Source organism: Cupressus sempervirens, chromosome 2, assembly GCF_028749045.1.
Source record: "Cupressus sempervirens isolate cs-2001-9-10 chromosome 2, ASM2874904v1, whole genome shotgun sequence".
Taxonomy (NCBI): domain Eukaryota; kingdom Viridiplantae; phylum Streptophyta; class Pinopsida; order Cupressales; family Cupressaceae; genus Cupressus; species Cupressus sempervirens.
In genome coordinates, this window is record NC_143119.1 from 95,422,730 (window position 1) to 95,448,486 (window position 25,757).

Sequence of the window (25,757 nt, forward strand, 5' to 3'; positions counted from 1 at the left end):
CTGACCCAGCGGAAGAAAAAAAGAGACTGGAGGAAGCAAGGGCAGAGATCCAGAAAGCAACACAGGCAGAAATAGCACACCTGAAGGACCCGCCAAGTACCTCAGTCAGGAACTATGCAGAACAGAACATTGTACGGCAAATATTGCAAGCTGAGATACCCGTCAGAATAAATGATCTATTGCTCACGATGCCTCAACTCCGTACGACCCTCACAAATATAGTCCCAAGTGCTAAGCAACCCGTAGAGAAAGACAACAACAAACAGGGGGGTACAAGTGCAGAAGATCCGATGTTGTTAGCTCTTTCCTCTGGACGCTACCCGGTGGTTGTTGAAATGGGCATTCTCGGGACTGTACTAACGGACACGATCGTCGACGGAGGATCCGGTGTCAATGTGCTACCAGAGGATACTTGGAAGAAGTTGGGCCGGCCGACATTATGGCCACCTACCTTCCAGCTGCCAACGGCCGATCAACATGGAATCAAGCCGTTGGGAATACTCACAGCGCAACCAGTGACAATCGGAACACAACCATTCCTGTTGGACTTCATTGTGATTCCTCTCAAGCGGAAGGGGTACGATGCTATTTTGGGTTGGGGGTGGCTAATACAAGAAAAAGCAAAGCATGATTGGAAGAAAAATACTTTATCACTCGAAAGCAAAGGCCGAAAGTATGTCATTGACCTGCACACTCAGATGGTCGGGGACGAAGCCCTCTCGTCAGATTCTGAGGGAGAAGAGGATGAAAAGGGGCAAATTATGGAACCGGATCAGGAGGGAGTTTTATGACTGGAAGGAGACGACGATTTAGATTCAGTAAATGGTCTATACCATTGGCAGATAGAGGATTATGAATTGTTTCCAACCTGCAACGTACTGACAATAGAAGAAAACAATACCGATGCCTTTCCAAAGGAATTCACTGAAATAAAGGAAGGGGATGCGTCACTCGATGTGACCCCGGCACATTAGTTCACTAAAGAAGAACCCATCAAATATAATGAAGTCGCGTTGCAGACCATGACTTTGGGAGATGAAGCAGAACCACGGAACATACTGGTAGGGGACAATTGGGACCCAGTACTAAAGGCAGCAGCCGTCAAGATATTTTTAGAATATAAGGATGTCTTTGCATGGACGTACAACGACCTGAAGGGCGTACCACCTGAATTATGTGTGCACCGCATTCCATTAATCGAAGGAGCACTACCCGTACGGAAAAGGCCCTACAGAATGAACAAAAATTATGCGGCCCAGGTTACGAAAGAAATCAATCGGATGCTAGAAGCCGGAATTATTTTCAAGGTACAAACCAGTGAATGGGTATCTCCGATCGTGATTTCCCTAAAGGACTCCATTCAAATCCGAATATGTGTTGATTTCCAATGCTTGAATGCAGTCACCATCAAGGATCCGTTCCCGATCCCATTCAAGGATAGCATCCTCGAGGAGGTGGCGGGATAGGAGATCTACTCATTTATGGATGGTTTTTCCGGCTACAATCAGATCTCAATTGCAAAAGAGGATAAACTGAAGATGACATTTGTCATAGAAGATGGGGTCTATGCCTATAATCGGATGCCGTTCGGTCTATGCAATGCGCCTGCAACATTTCAACGGATCATACTACGCATCTTTGAGAAGATGTCTGTCGGAAACTTCAAGGCATTTTTGGATGATTGGTCAGTGTTTAGTGCAGAGGACAAACATCTGGCAGCCTTAGGTGAGTGTATGGAAAGGTGCCGCCATACACGTTTGGCCCTTAACCCGAAGAAATGCAGATTTATGGTTCCACACGGAAGGTTGCTTGGACACATAGTCTGTAGGGAAGGACTAAAGACAGATCCGAACAAAGTGCGGGTCATATTGGAGATGCAGCCGTCCACCAATGTGACAGAGGTAAAATCTTTCCTTGGGCATATAGGGTATTACAGGTGTTTTATCAAGAATTTTGCCAAGATAGCATATCCGTTGGATAGGTTAACTTCCAAGACAGAATCGTTCCGATGGGATAAGGAACAGGATGAAGCATTTGAAGGACTCAAGGTACGCCTGGCTACAGCACCTATTTTGGCATACCCCGATTGGAAGAAGGAGTTTCGTGTGCATGTGGATGCATCGAACTATGCAATCGGAGCAACTCTAGCGCAGACGGGAAGCCATGGGTTGGATCATCCGATCTATTTCGCCAATCGGTTGCTATCAAAAGATGAAAAAAATTATAGTACCACCGAACAGGAGGCATTGGGGATGGTCTATGCTGTACAGAAATTCTGACACTACTTGTTGGCCGCTCCATTTGTGTTCTATGTTGATCATTAGGCCCTGTTGTATATGATCAACAAACCAGTCATTCAAGGAAGAATCAAGCGATGGTTACTCCTGTTGCAGGAGTTTACTTTCAAGATTATCGTACGACCAGGAAAGAAACATGTAAGCACGGATCATTTATCACGTATCAGAACAGGAGAACCGGCAGACGGTGTAAATGATGACTTTCCTGATGCACAGCTGTTTCAGATTGCTGCACTACCAGAATGGTATACAAGCATTGGCGAATACTTGTCAACAGGACAATTTCCAAATACCATGCCACCGAATGAAAAACGGAAGTTGGTGATACGGAGTGGAACATTCCAGCTGATTAATGGATTGTTGTATAAAATGGGACCCGATCAGATCCTGCGGCTTTGTATCCTGAAGGAAGAAATTCCACGGGTACTGAAGGAAGTGCACGAAGGGCCGGCAGGAGGACACATGGGCCCGGACACAACTGCACAAAAAATACTTCTAGCAGGATTATGGTGGCCAACGATATACAATGACGCCAAGGAATGGGTTGTTGCATGCGATACATGTCAGCGAGCTAGAAAACCCTTGAAAAGAGATTTCATGCCTCTGAATCCTTCTCATGCTCAGGAGCTTTTTGAACGATGGGGGTTGGATTTCATAGGACCCCTGAAGACGAGCCGAACCAGAAGATGCCGATACATTGTGGTTGCCACGGAGTATTTGACTAAATGGGTGGAGGCGCGTGCATTACCGGACAACTCAGCGGTAAGTACAGCACAGTTTATTTATGAGCAAATTATTACTAGGTATGGCATTCCATTACAATTAACAAGCGATAGAGGAGGCCATTTTGTAAATCATGTGATCCGACTGCTCACCACGGAATTCAAAATTTACCATTCGCTATCAAGTCCGTACTACCCAAGGGCAAACGGACAGGCCGAAGCTACCAACAAAATCCTTGTATCAATTATATACAAATCCTGCGCCATCGAAGGGGAGGATTGGGAGGAAAAATTACCTTCTGCTCTGTGGGCTTACCGTACGGCATACAAAGTCACAATAGGACACACGCCGTTTCAACTGATGTTTGGACAGGAGGCCGTCGTACCAGCAGAATTTATGATACCAAGCTTGTGGATAGCACTAGAAAACAAGTTGGGCGACATGGAAAGCTTAAGGGAAAGGCTGTATAAACTGAACAGGTTAGAAGAGAGGCGATTGTTAGCACAGTGGGCAACTGAAGTAACGCAGAATAGGCGGAAGGCATGGCACGATAAGCACCTAAAGCTGAACAGGTTCCAGCCCAGCCAGTGGGTATTAAAGTACGACGGTCGGAATGAGATCAAACCGGGTAAGTTCAAGGTTAAGTGGGTTGAGCCGTATCAGATCCGAGAAGTAGGGGACAATGGAGCAATCAAATTATGGACCTTGGATGGACACGAAGTGCCTCAGGCGGTCAATGGGTCCAAGTTGAAGATATATCAAGAGCGAAACACTTCGGCATCAGGAAATGGCCTTCGGGAGACCCCTCCGTCACTGCAGACCGACAGTGACAACGGTCGACGGGAAAATTGACTATTTTTTTTTTGTTGAAAAGAAAACAAAAACAAAAAAAATTTTTAAAAGAGAGAGACAAAAAGCACCGTACGGTTTTCCAGCCGTACGATTTTCCATAACTAAAGTACAGATTTTGATGCACCGTACGGTTTTCCAGCCGTACGGTTTTATATAAGTAAGGATTCTATACCACCGTACGAGTTTCCATGTTATAAACTCTGACCGTACGGCCTTCTTGATGTACGGTTTTCCACGTTATAAAGTCTGGTCGTACGGCTTTTTCGATGTACGGGCTTCTTTGATGTTTGACCGTACGATTTTCTTTGATGTACGGCTTTCCTTGATACTTTTGTGTGTACGGAAATCTCCACTAATTGTACAGTTTTCAGGCAGTACGGATTCCATCAGAAATGCATCCCTGTGGTGTACGGATTTCAAAAAGAGTGGAACTGAAGGCAATGTACGGATTTTCCTGGAGCCTTGAGCAATACAGATTTTAATAGGCGATGTACGGATTTTGAGCATACTCTGCAACGAATGCAACCACCGTAAGGATTGAGGAGGGAAATTGTGGTACGGATGTGTGGTCTTTTTGAGGTACGGCTTTGTTATTTGATTCTTCTTCTAACTTCTGCAGTGGACAAATTTTCAATCTCCTCCTGTGTGTACGGATTGTGAAAATCATGTCAAGGGTGACAATTTACCATACATATTTTTGAAAGAACTCTTCACCATACGGACTTGGAAGAATTCTTCACTGTACGAATTTGGGAGACCGTTAGAAAAAGATAAATATAATTAATGGAGTTTGCAGGTAAACGGCAGTGGAAAAAACAATTAGCACAGTCCAAACTTTGTGGAAGGCAGGAGCATGGCAGGTACAGGTAATTTGAATGAAGGCTCGAGCAGTGGCAAGGAGAAGCGCAAGACCATAGCACCTGCAGCAGCTGAAGTCACACCACAGAGTATACAATTTGAGGGATTAAATGGAATGGATTGCCGGAAATGGTGGCAAGAAACCCCTGATGACCATCCAGTCAAAGCAAGCATCAGAAGAGCACAGGTTGAATGGGCCATTCAGATGCCGGTTTTTTGCATTAGAGAGTATGAAGGGTATCTGCGTACCATGATTTAAACATATGGCAGAGCCTCTCGCAGAAGCACATTTCAGTATCTGGGACGGAACTTAGTGGTATCATTCAAAGCAGCAGATTTCACACGGGTTTTTAGCATTCCAGGGCAACAAGGCAGAAAGATTCAGCCGAAGAAAATTCCAAAGGATGGGAAACTATTTTTAATCAAATTAGTGTGTGGAGATTTGACTGAAGCAGAACAGGAGGCATTAGCCGAGACATCAAAGGGGAGGGGTTTAAAGAAAACCGACATTCCGGAAGGGCCATGGCGGTGTCTGATGGACTAAGTCAAAAGCAGGCTCACGGGATCCTCTAGGGCATCGGATATCACATTTCCGCAGGTGTCCATGATGAATGGCATAATGACTGGGAAAGTGTATGATTGGGCGTCTGTGCTGGCTGAACGAATGCATGAATTCATGACTCTCCAGCACAAGACCTTCTATATGCCCCCTTACACCATTGGTCTATTCTTGGATGCTGTAACACGGGTGATTCCAACGGAGGAGATTGAGGCACAGCCTGGACCACTGGCTCCAGGAGAACCTCCTATCATGCAATGGAAGCACTTGGACACAATCTCTGGGCAGAAGGGTTCAGCAGGTCAAAAGAGGCCCCGGATGGACATGACAGATGATACTGGCAGCGGTCGACAAGAGACATCTTCTGAGCAGGATAGTGTGGAGGAAGAAGAAGGCGAGGGTGAGGATAATGAAGCGGTTCAGATTGTCACGGCTACCCCCTTGCTATTTCCGCGTACTACGCTTCCTATGACTTCCGAGTTGTTACCCCGAGGCCTACACATGGCTCACATTCCAGGATTTGGGCAGACTCGGCGACCGATACTGATGACTGGAGGATCCCACCAGGCAGTCACACTAGCCGCACCATGGCAAAATGGGGTACGGCCTTCTCCTGTCCGGCCGGGGGCAGGATTTGCGGTCGGCTTTGCCCACCTGGCCGCACCTGTCGACCGAGAGACTTCTTCAGCTCCTGAAGCACTTCCAGTAGCAGCACCTGTGGTGTCTGCCATAAGTCAGCCAACAGCAGTTGTTACAGTAAAACAGTCAACGGAAGCTCAGGCACTTCCAGTAGAGAACGTACCAGACAGAGGAGTACAGGAGTGTACGGACCCAGCGCAGCCAGAGGTCATGGATAGAGCCAGTGTTTTTCTGAGGCAGCAGTTCCGACTCGTTCCTGACAAGTGTGGCCCGTCCATTCAGTCCCCCAGCTATTCTGGAGTAGCACCTCTACCAGAGCCTCAGTCTCAGGAGAAGGGAATGCCACATGCTGGGATTGCGCCGACAGCAGAAGAGGCGGCACTGGATGTGGGCATGGCTCCCGCTGATGAGGAAGACAATAGTGATCCCGAATGGTCATTCGAGGACTTCGCCAAGGAGGATTACGAGTCGGATGAGGACAGGTGCAGGGACTATCTTAGGACTATGAAGTCTGCATTGAAGAAGGGGCATGATGTGGCCATTCAAGCTCTCACTCGACGAAGGGAGTGGCATTTGATTCGAGCGTATATTCATGAGATTTTTCCTAAGCGATTTCAAACTTGTTTTGTAGATAGAGGTTGGCCGGCAGTAGAGACACTAGAGATGTTGGCAGACTGGGCCATAGAGCCAGAATTGGGACCAAGTGACACTCCAATGATGAAGTTGGCACATGAGATCGTGGGACTATACAAAGAAGTTTACTATGCGCGGCAGCGCACGGAGGCGGATAGGGCAGCAGACAATGTTGCAGCTCGGAGATCTCTAGCAATTGAAAAAGAGGCAAGAGAAACGTTAGCCGCTGATTTGGCCGACAAGCAAGCAGCATGGGCAGCAGAGCGGGCAAAACTATTGAAGGATATGGCAGCAGTGGTACAAGAGAAGGACGCAGCTATCCGAGATAAAGATGCAGCAGAGCAGGAGTTATAGTTGGCCAAGAAGCAGGCTATGGATGCTGCACTTCTACTAAAGGAGGTCGTAGAAGTTAATTCACAGATTCAGACAGATCTGCGCATCCGAACTGACCAGGTGTATGAGTTGCGTCGTCAACAGCACCCTTCTGGGACCCCTCCTTCTCTCTAAGTATTTCTTTTTCTTGACTGTGTGTTGTCTCCCAATTTTGCTAGTCGTCGGGAGACGACTTTTCTTTTTGGGGGGGATGATGTCGTCGGCAGAAATTGTGCATCGGCCGACGGGACCCTTCAATAAAAGTTCTTGTTATGTAGCCGACGATAAATAGTTTGTAGTGGACATGATGTATCTGGCCGACGGATACTTTCGGGAAGGTTCGTCGGAAAGTATTTATAAACCCCTTCGGGAAGCATTGTAATCATCATAGGATATCTTGTCATCAAAGCATAATGTATTGTTGGTATATGCGAATAATAATAAGAGTTCTGCTATTTGCTGTTCAGTGTTCGTGTCTATTTCCTGTGTGCATTGCTTAATTAATCCATACGGTAAACAATTGTATTCTAAAGAATGAGCTAGAAAGAGCATTTGCAATTAATGATAGGCAACAATTCAATGATATTTTGTTAAAGAGTCTATAATAGATTGTTATGGCAACATGCTATGAGGTATATGCTTCAAAAGCTGTGGATAAACATCCTTTGAAGATATGAATTATGCAGTCTATGAACAAAGACAAACTTCAAAACCAACCAGATATAAAATTATGGAAATAACAACCTGAGACATCACTTTTCGCAAACTTATCCTCCAAATAATCAGACAACATTGACATATGTTGGAGCATGAAAAAAGGCAAGTAGACATATTAGAAACGACAATCAAAACAACCACCACATCACGGTCTTAAAACCATCATATTAACTGATATCCAGACAAAATGCAAATCATGATTCAAAGGCAGTGTTAGATAATTTCAAAGAGTTTCACAAAATGATGGAGTGAGATAATGAATAAAATCAGCCAGTGTATTAATTTCCAGAAGCCCACTAAGTATGAGTCCCATTATTCATTACCAGAAATAAAAAACACAAAGCATTGAAGCGACAAAACAGAGATAATTGAACCCTGGTGAGAGTAAAGATAATGATTAGATTCACTGGATAGAAGCGATAAACCTTGGAATATGTGAGTGAAGCACCGACATTGTGCTCCATCAAAAGACACATGAATCTCCCCTATGCAAGCTATGATATTTGTGAAGCTTCAATACATCACTCAAATATTCTTCAGCAAGTATGAGACTTTTCACAGGAACCTCTTCAAAGGAATGCCCACAGGAAAATCAACAGGATTGTATATGAATGATCGCAGTGTGCTGAATGATTGCAGTGCACATGGTTTTCACTTTTTTAAGAATTAAGGTTCATTCCCTCGATACCATTTGCCAGTTCTGGTATACACATATTAGGTGGCAGCAACGTAAATCATATGTAAGCCAAGAGAAAAGGCCAGTGTTTACAAGATGATGCCTGAGTTAAATATGAAATTTCACTTACGGCTAGCAGAAGTATTAATGTTTGGCCGGACCATTTCAATTTATTTTTGCCATGTAATCCAAAGTGCAATTTTAAGGTCCAAACAATCAAATATAATAATCAGCCAAAGATATATGATCCAAATGGACTGTCAAGAGACCTGTTGCCTTTCATTAGCTCTGCAGTATGAAAAGCAAAGGGAGACCCATGCACATCACAAGGAGAACACCATTCAGCATGAAAGCAAACCCAGTCAATGTTATCAGATTGGAGAAGAGGAATCCTCAAACGGAAGGGTGCCAATTTTAGAGACTTTGAAGGTGATGGCTTTGTCACCATTACCAACAGTGAAAGTATTAGATGGTTTTTGAGCACGCAGAAGAGGCGTGATGGTCATAGTTCGTGCAAACAAATGAGGATAACGATCCCCGCAAATGTATTACTTTGCATAAAAGGCCATATAAAATCAAAACCAAACTTTTGAAACTCACAAGAAAAAAATAAAATTGATTTATTTAAAACAACAAACTGTGGTTATTAAATTCATGAAAAGGTGCCACTTTAATACGTTTGATTAAAATAATAAAAGACTTGTTAATTATAAGTTATAATGGTGTGTCTTTTCCTTTTAAAGGGACACAATCTTTAGAAATAAAAGATATATAAATAAGAGATTCTCTTATTTGAAAGGGGGACAAGTCAGAGAGAATATTTAAAACATAAAAAGTATATGAGACAAAAAAGAGAAATATTGAGGAGCAAAATGTTTGTGCAGTTCTGATATATTGAATATTGTAATAAAGTAAAAGACTATTTGTATTTATTTTCAAAAGTAATGCAACAGCCCTTTTTTGTTTATTCATCTTGAAAACTTAAGTTCAGAATATTCTTTCAGATTTATCCCCTATGATTATTAATTTTAAAATTAGTTGCTCATAAAGTTGAAAATTTGATTCAAATACAAGTCTTTGATCATCAGAAGTAGTATATGAAATGCTGTCTATGTAAGTTATGTCTAGTTGGTTTTCCCTAAGAAATTAAATTCAACTAGACTAAGTTTTGTATCACTAATTGAAGCTTCAGTCTATAAAGTAGTGGATGGTGTAAGTGTTGTCATCTCACAGTTGTATATAAGGAATTCATCCAAGGTGGAATAAGGGATTGGTTTGCATCTTATGTTGTGAAAATGGGTTAACCTTTAAATTCTTGAAGTTGAATATTCCATCATATCCATAACTCATAAGCATTATTCCTTCCATTTAATAACATTCATTTTACAAACAAATATTCAAGCATGCATATTTATTTCGAATTTTTTTTTAAAGATTTTGCGCACCTATATCTCACAAAGCTTAGATTCACTATAGAAAAGCCTTAGAGTTTAAGGTGAAGGTATACCCGCCTAGGTGTAGTGAAACCTAAAGTGCAAGGGAATCAAGGTTATTCTCGTTTGTAGGCCAAAACGGATCCAGTAAGCCTACTGCAGAATTCAAAAAGCTCTTGGATTTCCAATATGTGGTTTTGGGAACCAATAATTAGCATAAAGGGCACCACTTAGGGAAGACTAAGGATCTTGAGAATATGCCTACAACACAAGTTACACTCTTGACATATGCGACTTTTAGATGGAAAGGTTTTATATGCAATGTCAAATAATGTTATATGTTTGTATACCTAGAAATGACTTGTTTGAGGTAGAAACTATAATTTAAAATAAAACCACTATGTCAAGCATGCCAGTGGGAGCTGTGTTCATCACTCACCATATAGGCATCTATTAGGGTCTTGGTCATGGCAAATGTTTCCTGCATTCCTTTTAGCATGGCTCCATCGGTGCTTCCATGTACAAAATACAACCATTGATAACACTGGTTCGTAATAGTTTTGAACCTCCAAAGCACAGTAAATACATTAAAGTTTCCTTAGTGCAAACATAACAGGAGCCTCTCAAATATCATCGACAATTTTATAGGATTGTATGGAAATCAAATATAATTTCAGCACTTAAATATTAGCCAAAGATGTTCGAATGTTTGGTATTTCATGCAAATAGCCCAAAAATATTACCATCCGTTGAAGAAGTGACAAATATTCAAAAAGGGCATCAATTTCTAACCAAGTCAACACCAATTCTGAAATCTCAGCCTATGAACACTTGCACAACCATTAATGTATTAAAATGATGGTGTTTGAATTATACACAAGTAAATAGGCGAGCATCCAAGCTTGAACAAAGACTCGTTATTTACATGGAGGAGTATAAAGTTCAGTGACACTCACTTCTAGAAATAATGAGACTGCTATGCAATTGTTGAGGGGTAGTATATGTTTGTGCTGAGATTTAGAGCACAATGGTTCTCATTCTAACAATCTGTAACTGCAATAGAACCATGGGAAGTTTTGTCTGCAATAAGCAATTGTATTGAAGGAATGACATAATCTGTAAAGCTCTATAATAGTCATTGGAGTTTGGAAGTCCATATCTACTACATGGATTATGCTGTACTTTCATTTTGGAAGTTTTGTCATGGAGTCTGAAGAATAATAGCGAGGATGCCTGATACCATTACCTTATTTGTGAAGCTTGTTGCGAACCAATAGTCAAAGATAAATACATATCTCCAATACAATTTCACAAGTGATATTCTAACATGTATAACAATATTTCATACAATCTCTGTGCAATTACAGGTGAAAGAGCTTCCTAGGTGAGAAGAAAACAACAAAATGATCTTCTTTGTTTTAGGTAAATCAAACAACAGCATCTGAGATGAATACTTAGTATTTGTAAAATTTATGAGAGTTATCGGTTATCTTTATGACTACTCTACCTCTGATCATGTGTTTTGAGTCACTTCTACTTCTGTATAGATTTTTCAAATTTGGAAGGCTAATTGTTTCACAGTGTTTGATGTGTTATTCATTGCTAAGAGAAAATAATTTATATTTGCAAATACTTTGGATTAATTGGGTATTTGAAGTTTTGAAGTCATCTGATGGTCGCTTCACATATGGAGGTCGATGACTTTTAGAGCTTAATATCATTCATGCATGATTGTCTTTCACTAGACTTGATAGTGACTGGAAACTCTACTAAATGGAGTAAGTGAGAATTTTACATTGTAGGGGAGAATAATAACCAATGTGTCATTCCCTTTGTTTGACAAATACTTATATGGAGGCATTTTCTAATTAGAGAAACTTATATCAAAGATGTTGATGTCCAGATAAGTATTTATTATCCTTGAGTATTACACTTATCTACTCACTGTAGTCTCCTCTTATTTGTATTTCTATAGGAACTATAAAGAGCTATTTGCCTTGATCTTTTCCTTTGCCTGCGGAGATGTTCTTGTAGGAAAAGAAAATTAGTACTTTACAAATGCTACCAAATATTATGTAAAACTCAATCTTATGACAGTAGCTCGAAAGAAGTTTTGATCGAGAATTCATTAGTCATCTAATGATCAAGCTGGATAAAGGGAGGCTCTTGAAGTGATTATCCTTGATGTTTGAGATTATGAGTACCCTTCTATATTAAGAGGGAGCCTAACAATTCATTAGAGGCAACCTTGGACAAAGAGAGGGAGTAGATAGAGGATATGTTTTAGTAAACTTGATGGAATTTGACATTAAATGAGAAGCTCAGAAGATTGATCTATCAGAGTCAAAGGGACTCTGACACTTCATTTGAGGTAACATTGAACAAGGAGCTCAAAAGTTGATGTCAAATTCAAAGGAACTGTGACACTTCATTAAAAGTAACCTTGATAAGGAAGTCAAAAGGTTAGTGTTTCTTTGTGAAGAAGAAGTTCCAAGTGCAATCCCTCATAATACATTCTTCTCTATGAGAGATAAGTTCGAAGTGAAAACCTTATTCTCTAATATGGTTTATGATGGATGTCATGACAACACCACATGACAATATCTAAGGTGACTTCATGTAAACTCTTGATCTCATGTGTGTATGGGCTGCCACCCTTTGTACATCATTAGGAAGTGACAACTTCCAAATGATTATCACTTGTATTTGCTAAAGTTATTGGAAGATGACAATCTTACAATAACTTAATCTTCTATTATGATGGATATCTTATTATGTCTAAGCAGATTATGATAGATTATATCTTATAAATCAACAACTAAGTGATAGATGTCATTACAATGACAATCTAAGAGTTGTTTATATAGATATGTTGTAGGTACTTGGTGAATATCATGTGACATTATATTCAAGAGGGTATAACCTTATAACCATTGGAGTACTTGGTGAATATCATATGAGTTGATATTCAGGAAAACATTGCCCTTGATATCATGAGATGATATCTAATGGTGCATATCTTCTGATCAAGGATATTCTTACATATGTCATTCTTGATATTACGCTAAAGTAATATCATAATATCATATGTTTATCCTCCCTAGCTAAGAGGGGGTGTTGATGTTTTGTAGCTTTTGTTGGATAAATCCTATGAGATTAAAATATTAAAGATATATATATATCAGTGGTTTAGGAATCTGCAAGTCTGAGGCAGAGGCAGCCTTTCCAAGGCAAATGGCCTCTAGACTCGGACTTGACCGAGTCCTAGCTGAGTCTGCATGGATTCGCCGAGTCCAAGGACTCGCCAGATTCGTTGAGTCCTGAGCCCAAGACTTTCACCGGCAGCTAAGGCCAAAAAGTGAAAAAATTAAAAAATCCAAAGACTTAACTTGCATTTTTTTAGTTTGTATAACATCTATTTGACCTAAAAAGGTCATTCCACCCTTTGCTAATGCTTGTGATAGAGAGGAAAGAGTTAGAGAAGAGTATTTGGGTCCTGACAGAGAAATTAGAAAACTGGTTGGCTCTCCCATATCGATTGCTGATGGTTTGTACAACTTTGTAGCTTGCACTTAAGCATTGAGAGCTTCAAGAAGCATTTGGAGGAGGCTTCTCCAAACTTACTTGCATTTACATTATTTGTACAAATTTGAAGTGGTAAGCAACAAGTTGCATTTCTTTGTGTTGTTCTATAATATGTTTTACATTCATATTTTTTAATTTCCATTTTGTTTACATTTGTTTTAGTCTCTACTTCTAATATCTACTATTTAGATTTATTTTAATTTATCTTGATGACAAACTTGATAAGTAAGAAGGCCCTAAAGTTTAAAAATCTAATTTGATGCTAACTTTTTTCTATTTATAATATATTCATATAGCAGCAACAAAAACATTGACATCACGCCTCAAGGTGAGCCATTTGGAAGTGGAACTAGGGCTACATTTAACCCTAATGCAGACCCAACTGCAATTGCAAGGGATGGGGCTTGGAAACATGCCATCCTGAGCCACAAAAAGGGAGTTGTTACATGTTGGTGTTGTGGTGTAATATATAAAAGGGGAGGCATAAATAGATTGAAGTATCACCTAGCACATATACCTAGTCATAATGCTAAAAAATGTAAAGAACTACCCCAGGATGTTATGTGAGACATGCAATCTCTTCTATCTTCTAGAGGAAAAAATGGAGAAAAAAGAATTGAAAAAGAAGCAACAAGAAGAAATGGCACAACTAGCCCAATAAGGATCTTTTAGTTTTCGCTCTCCATTATCCCCTATTCCACCTATTGCAGCTACTACTTCTACGAGTGTGACCATTGGGCCTCGCATTCGTAAGAAAAGATCGGCACTTGATCCCATCTTTGTTCCATGCACGGCTCCAATTGCACGCACAACCATCACTCGAGAGCATGGGTTGGAACAAGGAGAAGCATGATAATGCAAAATTGGCACTTGGAGACTTCTTCATCTACAACAACATTTCATTCAATGCAGCAAGGTACTTATTTATTTAAATTTTAATTTATGTCTTACTTCTCTTGCTTTCAAGTTTCAAGAGACAATAATATGCTTATTTTGTTTATTTTAATTTGTTTTCAAATTTAAAAGTAATAATATAATATACTAATTTTTTTAACTTTAAATTTTGTTTTATTTGTTTTAGGTCCCCTTATTGGCAAATTGCAATTGATGCCATTACTGTTTGTGGTCCGAGGTTCAAAGTCCCTACTGTTGAGGAGCTAGGAGGCTCTATTTTGACCCAAAGGGTGGCTGATGTAGAAGATACAATCAAGGAGCAGCGTGAGGTGTGGAGGACGAAGGGTTGCACTATCATGACTAATGGTTAGACTAATAGAAGGAGTAGAACAATCTTCAACTTTCTTGTCTCCTCAGCAGGTAATTGTAGACATTAATAATTTAGAAGTAGAACTTGTACTTAAGTGATTCAGTTTATAAATTATGAATTTATGATTGATCATTGATCATTATATTAATTTGTTTATTTTTCTTCAGGTGCCATAGTTTTTTTCTAATCAATTGATGCCTCAGGAAAAACAAAGAATGTTGAATATTTTTGTCAGTTAAAGGATGAAGTGATAAAGGACATGGGTGAGGAGAAAGTGGTGCAGATAGTTACAGATAATGCAAAAAATTATGTTGTTGTAGAAAAGCTTCTTATGGAGAGACACCCTCACTTATTTTGGACCCCTTGTGCTGCTCAGTGCATTGACCTCATGTTAGAGGATCTTGGTAAATTCCTTGGATAAAAACAATTATAGAGCAAGGAAGGAGTGTATGCAAATTCATATTTAATCATGCATGGGTTCTCAACCTCATGAGGAAATACATTGACCAAAAGGAGTTGTCTCCTCCAGGGGTCACTAGATTTGCAACCAATTTTCTCACATTGCAATCTTTGTTTGATTCAAAGGGAGGTTTGAAACGCATGTTTATAAGTGAGGAGTGGATTGCATTATCATATGCAAAGAGGACTGCAAGGACTGATGCAACTGATCGCGTTTTTTATGAGGCTTCATTTTGGAGACCAATCACTGATATTGTGACGGTAATTTTCCTTCTTGTCCTCATTTTAACTCTTTTGTTTATGAAATTATGTTATAAATTATTGTTCATTTTTTAAAGAAAAAACTTAAAGCTGATTGTTTCTCTTGCAACTTTCATAATGATTGTAGTTCATAAAGTCGTGGGTTATTCTCCTACGAACTACTAATGGAGAGAAGCCCTCAATGGGCTACATCTATGACGGCATGGATAGGGTGAAGGAGGTCATTCGCTCTTTTTTTTGCAGGGAATCGAGATAGGTATGGGCCTTTATGGGATGTCATTGATAGACATTGGCACAATCTACTTCACAGGCCTATACATGCAATGACCAATTTCGCTAATCCAACATACCAATTCAGCCCACGTTTCAAGGCTAATGATGAGGTGTGGAGTGGTCTCTATGATGTTGTAGAGAGAATGTCACCTAATTCAAGAGTTCGAACAATTGTAGTCCGTGAGATTGAGCTTTTAAAAAAGCTCAAAGGGACTTATTTGCATGGGAATTGTGCAAAAAAAATAGGACAGAATTGATGCTTGGTAAAAATCTTTGATTCTACATCCTAATTTCTAATTCTATTACCATTTTAATTTGATAAAGTCGAAGTTATTGAATTAGTTTAAAATTTTCTTGTTTCAGATGCATGGTGGGAGATGTTTGGTCCTAAGGTACCAAATTTAAAGAGGATTATGAATTGCATCGTGAGCCAGCCATCTAGTGCATCAGGATGCAAACATAATTGGAGTCTATTTGAGAATATATACTCAAAGAAGCGCAATAGGTTGGCAGTGAAAAACTGAATGATCTTGTCTTTGTTCACTAAACCTTTTCCTTCTCCATAGATAGATCTTGGGCACTGATACATCACCGATTGTATTAGAGAATGTTGATCCACATGCAGAGTGGAACATAGAGATTGGTGATCCTATCTTCATTGATGAAGACGTGGAGTGGGTTGATCAAGTGGATCGAGAGGTTGAGGCAATAGCGATGGCAGTTGAGGAGGCTAGTGCGAGGAGATAGAGTGCAAGACCCTGAGGCTATGAGTGACGGGTCCGAGTGTGATGAGGATTATGTAGGTGAGAATGAGGATGAGGATGAGGTTCAGCCTCAGACAGAGGGAGAGAGGATGGCTCTACAGTCTTTCATGACTTATCTTAGGCGTACTCGTAGGAGGACATAGGCTACTATGAGCCTTAGTCTTCTATAGTTCTACACTCTAGTTCTTATTTTGATATATGTTTTGAACTTTTGATACAATGCATTTCGTAATCCATGAATATTGTAGACATTTCACACTGCAGTGTCACTATGTTTATTACTTAAAGTTTATGTTGTAATTTGTGTTATTTAGTTAGTTTCCTTCAGAAATTTGATTTTATACTTATGTGATCTATGGAAAATTGTGTGTATTGAGTAGCTTCTATTTATTTCAATTATTGTGTATTTGATGTTAATTGAATAAAAGATGCATGAAAAAATCTTAAAATCATTTAAAATCTATGAATTTAATGGGTTTTTCAATTTTCTGAGTCCTTGTCGAGTCCAAGTCCAAGTTGTATTTGGACTTTCCAAATCAGAGGAGAGTCTAAGTCACATAACGATGATATATATCTTATATAATACATATATATAGATATATGTCTAAAACACTACTCAGAGAAATTAATATAATATATATATAGTTACAAAATCAATTATTATTATATTAATCTCACCATAATGAATAGACATGTCCCATGAAGGGACATGCCTCTCCTTGCCTCTTTCCCAAATATATATGCAAGAGATGTTGCAACATTTAAAACACATACTACACAAGCAGTGCTATTACATTTGCAGCAATCTCAAAACTTAACAACATTATCGTTATCAAATTTAAATGCATCGAACAATCCTAGAATCCAAGATATCAACATCCACTGCATCCGTAAAATACTAACAACTAGCTTAGTCAATTCCTTGGATGACTTGATAAATACTATGAGAAAACTATCCAAAACTACTCCATAAAAGACTGTTGTGAAAAAGTCAACCCCTTGAGCTCAGAGAAAACCCTGCTACTACCCAAAGTTGTATCAAATTGTTATCAAGAGTCCCATAACTCTAACTCATTAGCCTATGAAAACCTATTAGAAGGGAACACTATAGGACTCTACTACCAATTCTTCGTTATTCCCTTCTTAAGCAATCATGTTGATATTAGTCTTTTGCTTTAAATATCTTGTCTTCCTAGTGTCCACAACCACATTATTTGAATAGATATCCCATTGTGTTTTGGCAATTATAGCAATCTCTTACAAACTACACCATGTAATGTTCCCATTTTTGTGAGCATCAACTACTTTCAGAACATTAGCCTATTTCTTGACCCTTATAGACTAATGGAGTTGTTCAAAGGGTCGAGTTTGGGCATCATGAACTTTTCAATTAGCATTTGTCAACCTTTATGTCTCCAAATCTTTCTCAAGTTTTGAGTCTAAGCTATTCAGAGGTTTCCAGCATGTTGTGAGGTGCTTTTTGTTTATATTTAGTTAGTGCTTGTTTGAGGGGGACCCTTACTATTTTTAGTAAGGCAAGTGGATACACAATGGGAACAATGGTTAATCTCCATGTTCAGTCGGACAGAGAGATAATAAGTTATTAAGGAGATGATTATGTTTGTAATAGCATTAATGGTATAATTATTTATGGTTACTTTATAAAGTTATTATTTAACTATATAATATGACTTTTAAATGTGAGTCATTATTTATTATTAAAAGTTATGCCTATATCACATTATAACCTATAGTTGATAACAAGAGCAATTATAAACTAGGTTGCATAGATACATGTGTAATGCCCCCAATTTAGTAGGTTCCTAGAGTCAGGGTTTGTCAACTCATCATTACAACCCTTGTGAGTTGACATTTGTTTGGGGGTCTTTGTTATGAATTCACTAGTTTTGGACTTACTATTTTTAGTAAGTCACTTTTGGCCAGTTCATATTTCTGGCAAGGCAATATTGTCAATGGTGATTGCCTGTCATTTCACTATTGGGCTTCGAATGAGATTTTTTTTTGAAGTCATATTTATTGCAATTATAATGAGACTTCATGAATATTAAATGCACTTGTAATTATTATTGTGCTTTACATTATGAAGTAATTGGACTTTATATTATAAAGCAATGTTTAAGTGAAAAGTGTCATGGTGAAGCTAAGTTGCACAAAGGCATTATAAATATGGCTTTATTTGGAAAGAAAAGCATCTTGAATATTGTTTCTTCTTGCTTGACTATCTGCCTGAGGGTTTGCAAAATTATGAGTTTGGTGTATGCGAATTATGCTGAGGTATAAAATTTACATTTCTCTCCTACTATAATTTCTCTGTCTATGGAGAAGTTGTTATTGGTGTTTGCATTTGAAACTGGTGAAGGGATTAATTGTGATTTCTATTGCAATTCTAAAACTGTTCTTGGAGGTGCGATTTATGAAATTAATATTCAGTGGTCACTTGGGAAGCCATGTGGGGTTTAGAGGTTCGAATTATTGCTGATTGAGGTTGGCATCATATTACCAGCACTGGTGAGTTGCACGTTGAAGACTCCAAGCTATTCCTTTGACCTGCGAATCCATTTGCAGCCCTGCGTTGATTATTTCTTGGCTTGTGATTTGTTACGTATGCCCTGCGATTTGAATTGTTAAAGTTTGTAGTTGCAATAGAGATCTTTATCTCTAGAAATCTGGGCGTTATTACCATTATTGTCATCTTCAACTGAAAAGGACACCTAAGCTTAATTTGTAATATTAAATGTAAATGACATGTGTTATTCACATGCATTGAGGCATGAATATTCTAAGAGTCATAATTAATTATAGGAGTTTTGAGAATCTTAAGAGACCTTCGGTTATAATGTGAAGAGTCTCTCCTGTTGTTATATATTTGCATCAAGCAAAGGATATTGTACATTTGAACTTTTATTATCAATAAAAATGACCTTTTGTTTTGTGGCTGGGTTTTTCCGTTCACTCTAGAAGGGTTTTCCCAGGATATCTTCTGGTTTTGTTTTTCTCTCTAATGATTTCTTTATTGTTGTATTTCATCTTTAGTTTCTGGGCTCTAGTTTCAACATGAATTAGACCCAACGCTTCATTGTTTGGGGGTCGGCATCCAGTCTAACAGGGGCGGCTGATGCAATATGAATGATCTGTGATTTGGGATTATGCTGATTTAATCATTCTCCAGGCCAGTACCACTGAAGACTTGTTGGGATCACCAAGCTGAGTACTGCAATCATAATCAGGTTCCAACATAAATATTTGTAATTTCCCTTTCATATGCAATTAAGCAATATGTTCCATTTGGCATTTAAATTCTATTGTGTGGATCTATATTTTATTTTCAGTCCTCTCATTGGAGCAATTCAGTTATTTCAAGAAACAAATACAAAAAGAAACATTTATTGCAAAAAGAAAAGAAAAACATCAAAAAAATACAAAACCAACATTAATTTACATTAGTTTTCAGTTAGAGTCTAGTTTGGGTCATCACAACGTGTACCCACACCTCCGGGACAAATACCCACATACCCAACTTCCAGGTACAAGTAGCCCAAGTACTGGGTACTCAATGTAGAGCATCACAGCTAACGACCTTGATTAAGATTTCTGATTTTGTTTCGATATTCTGTTGGCATATCAGCTTCTTGTTTATCAAGCTTAATTCAATACGTAATCAGTTTGAAACTTTGATACTAATCAATAGTTAACTTTATCATTGTTCAAGTCAGATGTTTATCACTTGCAATATGTCATTGTGATATGATTTATGATCTTCTTGCTCATGTTTAAAGTCTGCCTTTTCTAGTATGCATATAACCATTTATCATATATTATTATTACAAACTTATTGCAAATCTGAAACTGAAAACAATGCATTACATTTGCAAACTTTATCACTGTTATTATTTTTAAAAATCATTGTCATGGCTCATAATTTCAGATTTTCTATAAATATTAAATTATATTAGAAATAAAAAAGTTTGACCTGCCCAAGTGCCTCTGTCCCCTATTTTGAAAAATAGTCGTACCCTTACCCATACCAGTACCCCCATCCCTGTGCAACCTTGATTATAAAGGTTATTTATAAGTCAGTTTAATGAAAGGGGCCAGATGACATTAAATTGTGTGCTTTTAAATAACATTTATTAGAGGAGGCCAATCATTTAAATATTGTCCCAAGTCAATGTGAAGATATGGCAAAAAGGAAATTCATTTAATAAATTAAAAACAAAAACAAGTGTTTGGCATGAGAGGATACAAAGGACAAGAGCAAAGTCAAATTATTATGCATTGGTTATTTGTCCTGACTTTGGCGTGAGCTACCTGGAATTGGGAATCGGTCATTTTATTTACAGGTTTCAACATTTGCCTGGAGAATTGTGACTTGTTATAATTATCAGCAATTTTGATGTTGTGAGACATCAATCGAAATATTTCTAAGGAAAAGTTTCTTTAAGAGGTCTTTATTGTGCAGATTCGGGAAATATCAGGGGTTCATGGACATATCTAATGCTTATCTATTGCAAACCCATTGGTTATTATTGGCAGCCATTGCTGATCAGATTTCATGCTTTAATCTTGTTGCCAAAGTAACATGTGAACAGTGAAATGATACAGTACATCAGATGAAGGATTTCATTGACGTTTATTAAATTCATCATCTCATGTTAAAGTTTGAGTGGATTGAAGGAAATCATCAAGGACTTCAGCCATTTGTTTGCAGCAGGTTCTTATACATTTCTTTCTAGTGTAGTTGGCACCGTCTTCAGTAATATCAGTCATTATTCTTAAGCAGATGTAGATGCACATTTTATATCAGTCACTGAAACAATCTTTGACTGAAAGCCAAGACTTTCGGCAGTGCATTTAGGTCAGTTGTATATCAGCATTTTACTAGTTTTGCATTATAAGAAGAAGATACAAGGTTGCATGCCACATGTTTGTCTAAACGTATGTTGGTTGTAAGTGTCTTTTCTGTACCTTCACATCAGATTGATGTGTGCCAAGTGTTTTATAATTTGTTAGGTAGCTGTAGTTAATATTTTCAGCCATTTATATGCATGTAAAAATCATAAAACAGTTAGCATGTCATTTCTATGACACTGTTTGTCAATAATGCCTTAATAGAAGCATTCAAAAACATCAATTGCAGCATACCAAACCATAACAAGACAAACAGAAACTCAAACCAGCAAGCTCGGACATTATTTGCTAAGTGTTTGATGAAATGTCATGAAACTGTTAAATCAGAAAATACAGTGACTTTTAAGCCAGAACAACAGTAGATCAGCATGCTCTATTACAGTGGTATAAGAGGTTGCACGAAAATGACAATCGAAGGCAGATTTAAGAAAATATCCTAGTGTGGGATATTATACACCATCTATCGGATTGTTGAAATCATACGATGAGATAACATTAGGAATCACACTATATCCAACTCCAACCTCACCCTATTTGGTTTCCATGGCCACTTAGACATGCATTATTATCCTACAACTTTGATGAAGTATGAAGAAAACTTATAAAAGTGGAGTACTCTCCTTGTGTGAAGAAAATTTGCATGCTCCTACCTAGATTGTAGGAGATTCTTTGATCAAATGATCCATGACCTAACAAACATCACAAAATAATTTATAAGACAAATATTTTTGATGTGACCATCTTTATATTCCATATACTAAGGTTCTTTATTTTCTTTATCAGTTTCTTTTTCTTCCTTTAAGTTCTTTATTGTCCACACCATTTCTTTATGAGGTCCTTTTTCTGCCTTTTAAGTTCTTTACTGTCCACACCATTTCTCTTACTTATTTGATTTGTTATTGGTTAATGATTGAAACCCACCCTTCCTCACTGGTATGCCATTTGTGTTCAAGATCTTGTATGGTTAATACAATAATGTGTGGATGTGAATCACTTCAGCATCATATATTCTCTTGATCAGAATCCATACTCCAATTTTTTTCAATGAATCCCCTTGTTGCTACTTTGAATTCAAAAAATTGGAGATATATAGGAATAATTTCAATTTGTATTTATAGATCTCCTTGATGGTGATGATCCCCCACAATCTTCCCTTCCATTATTCTTTTCTTATATCTTTGCTTCCCGAAAGTCGTGTCTTTTTGAATATATTACATTGTTTTATTAATAATATGTATTAAAGTATTAATAATAGGTTATCTTGAATTATTATTATGGTATTCACTTAGTTATATTTATTATATGAATAATATATTATTAATATGTTAGATCTTAATCTAATAATAGATTATAATACTATTGTATTCTTTAATTACTATATAATATTATATATTATTCTTTCATTATTATTGCATTAATAATATGGTCAATTATTATTAATTATTAAATCCTTTTCAAGGAAGGGGACATCGGAGTAGCTCCACAAACCCCTCAAAGGGTCCCCTATCCACTCTATTAGTCTATGGGAACCCTGTGAAAGCCTAATCCTGATAGTTGGTACTGACACTACAGAAGTCGTAAAAATGAGGACATTACATCAACATATTATCTACATTAAAGAATTTTATTTTCTTTCCATATGTATCCTACACCAAAACAGTAGTCCTTAGAGCATTTGAGAGCAATGGAAACATATCCTTACCCTTGTCATCTCTCGTGTAAATAATTCCGAAACCTCAATTGACAATGCAGCTTGCACTCTGTTTGGATCATCCCACTGTAAAAGGAAATGTAGCAATCGAATAAATAAAAAGATTTTACTTGACACCATAAATAAAAAAGCATAAACAAATCTGTCAAGAGACAGCAATACTACTGCTTTATGCAACAATGCAGCATACCCGATTTTTAATTAGATCCATTGTTGGAAATCGATTTGGAACTTCAAATTTGTCTTTCCACGTCATAAGGAGTAAACCCAGCCGTGGGTTTGTTGGACTTATGACTAGCTCTCGAGCAATCTTGACAGAAAAAAGGAAAAGAAAATCAGTTTCTCATGCACACTCTTTAGTCTTTGACACAACAATAGCACTGTTTCACATCCAACTTTTGACAAAATGGCAGCAGTTCTGACTAATTTTATCTAGCAACACTTTCCAATTAGAAATTCAAAAATGGCAGAAATACAAAATAACAAAGGGAAAAAATAATAGTTTCATTCAAAAGTTCATAACATTCTGTCAAAATCTACATGAGCTTGTTCCTCACTCTAAGCTGCTCATTGGAATTGATTGGTTTATGCTAGCTATAAAATGGAATACCATCATGGATGTTCGGAGAATGATGGGGTAAGAAATTCAAATGACTATATAATGGTATCATCAACAAGTATGCCTATTGGATACATTTCCAATACATTCTAAAATATTATGAAGTTTTTGGAACAAAACTATTACATTATGAACTTTTTACAAATGCAGCGTATCCATGATGAACTTTCTAACAATCATTGCATAAATAAAAAGGCACCAAAACTAGTGATCTTAGTTTCTACTTTGTATGCCAGCTCTAAAATATACAAGAATTAAGTAATATTACATAACCATATATTGAAAATTATTATATGATTAAAAGGTGGATGGCTAATGTTTGAACATGTGTTAGGGAGTAGTTTCCAGTTTTTCTGTTTTGAACATATTTTAAAAATGTACATGATACCACTGCATTCACCTTTTTTGAGGATATATATACAAGGAGAGGTAGAAAAATACTATTACTCCAAAGCTAAAAACAAAACCATAAGATTCAAATGCACAGAAGAAAGTGAGGCTTTTCTTTTAGAAACTATAATAATAATGCAGCATCATGCAGGTTCCCAATGAGTTGAGTGGCAGGTGACATGGCATAGACGACCGAAATAGTAGTCACTATACAGAATTGGAAACTCCTTTGTTTCACTATAGCAATCAATGCATACGAAAGCCAGAGCTTTTCCTTTGACCTAATCACAATTCTTTAGAAGCTTAATTTCATTTAACATAGTCCATTTGATGGCCAATACTTTCCATTCCACACCTTGCAACCATAAATTAGATTAATATTCCTCAACATTAGAGTTCCATATATTTTCTTAGAATTTATTGATTCTTCTCCAATTTCTTCTTTTTTGTTGAAGATTGCAGCTGTGATAGAGATCTTTATCTCTGATTTTTGCTATTGTATCAACAGCTGAAGAATATATATAAGATGGTATTTGAAATAATATTATATGAAGAGGCATGTCTCATGCAAAGAATCATGCATTTGGAAATATGAAAAGACTTGTACTTGGAAATTGAAGAGACCTTTAGTTGTGATATGAAGGGTCTTTCAATTCTATCTATATATATACATACATCAATACATATGTATGTATGTATGTATGTATGTTATGTGTGTGTGTGTATATATATATATAACAGTTATGTGTGTGTGTATACATATATGTATATATGTATATACATATATATCTGTCTTTATATATATGCATGATTGCCTTGTGTGATTTGGTATGATATCGAGTGAGAGCATTGTACTTGAACATTTATAATTAAAAAAAGAGATATTTTTCTGGTTTGGCTGTGTTTTTCCTTTCAAGTTAAAGGCTTTTCACAAGATACATGTCTTGTGTCTTTTGTATGTCTTTTGTTCTTTTGTTAATTGATGTTTATCATTATTTTTGGACAAAACATTAACACAGTATCAAAGCAGGTTGGATAACAGCAATTAAGGAAGTTTCTTTCACCAGCTCATGTATCTGTTGTGAATTACTTAAGTGTTTTAGGCCATCTGTAAGTGTTGAAGATTAATAGCTGCAACAGAGATTTTCAAACCTTAGATGAATGATGGTGTCCTGCATTTTGTCACCACAAAATGTAGGTAACAGTACGAAACTTTTTCAAATTAGTTTCGCATTTCTCTGAGTTTATTTCATTATTTAATTGGTTAGTATTGATCAACCAATCGGTACCAATTGATACAATGAATATTTTTATTGAAGGCCTTCGTCAAATCTTTTTTGTTTTTCTTTTGTCGAGTCTTTGCTTGATTTTTGAAGTCTTCAAAGTCTTTTTTTTTTTCTTTTTGAGTTTGCATTTGTTTGTTTTTTGTCCTTTGGATTTGCTCATGTCATGCCTTTCGTTTTCCCCTTCAATTCGGTCTAACCTAGAAGTCAATCGGAGCTGTCAGTCAAGAGATATGGTCATTTTAGTGGCTCAAAAGTGGATATTTTAAGTGAAAAAGCACGAATTTAAAAAATGATCTTATATTTTCATTTTGACATTCACTTTTTCAAAAATATAACATTTTACTCACTTTTTGTTATGTTTTTAAGTTACTTTATCTTTTAAATTTATAACTTAAAGTGACTATAGTGCTCTTTATGTTATAATTTTAAGTTGAGTTACTCTTTAATTTTTCACTTA

General features: G+C 37.4%; 1 protein-coding gene across 3 annotated transcripts in view; it reads right to left on the reverse strand.

The window, feature by feature from the left end:
• The window catches only part of FTSH12 (FTSH protease 12), a 330,913-nt gene that overhangs the window by 55,495 nt on the left and 249,661 nt on the right, over positions 1-25,757 (reverse strand). For all 3 annotated transcript variants that reach the window (XR_016359778.1, XM_089812775.1, XM_089812774.1), the window contains exons 15-16: positions 23,196-23,315; positions 22,997-23,071 (exon numbers count right to left, since the gene is read on the reverse strand). Coding sequence is in view for 2 of the 3 variants with exons in the window: in XM_089812775.1 (XP_089668901.1) it covers positions 22,997-23,071; positions 23,196-23,315 (195 nt within the window). In the remaining variant the exon portion in view is untranslated. The remainder of the gene's footprint in view (positions 1-22,996; positions 23,072-23,195; positions 23,316-25,757) is intronic.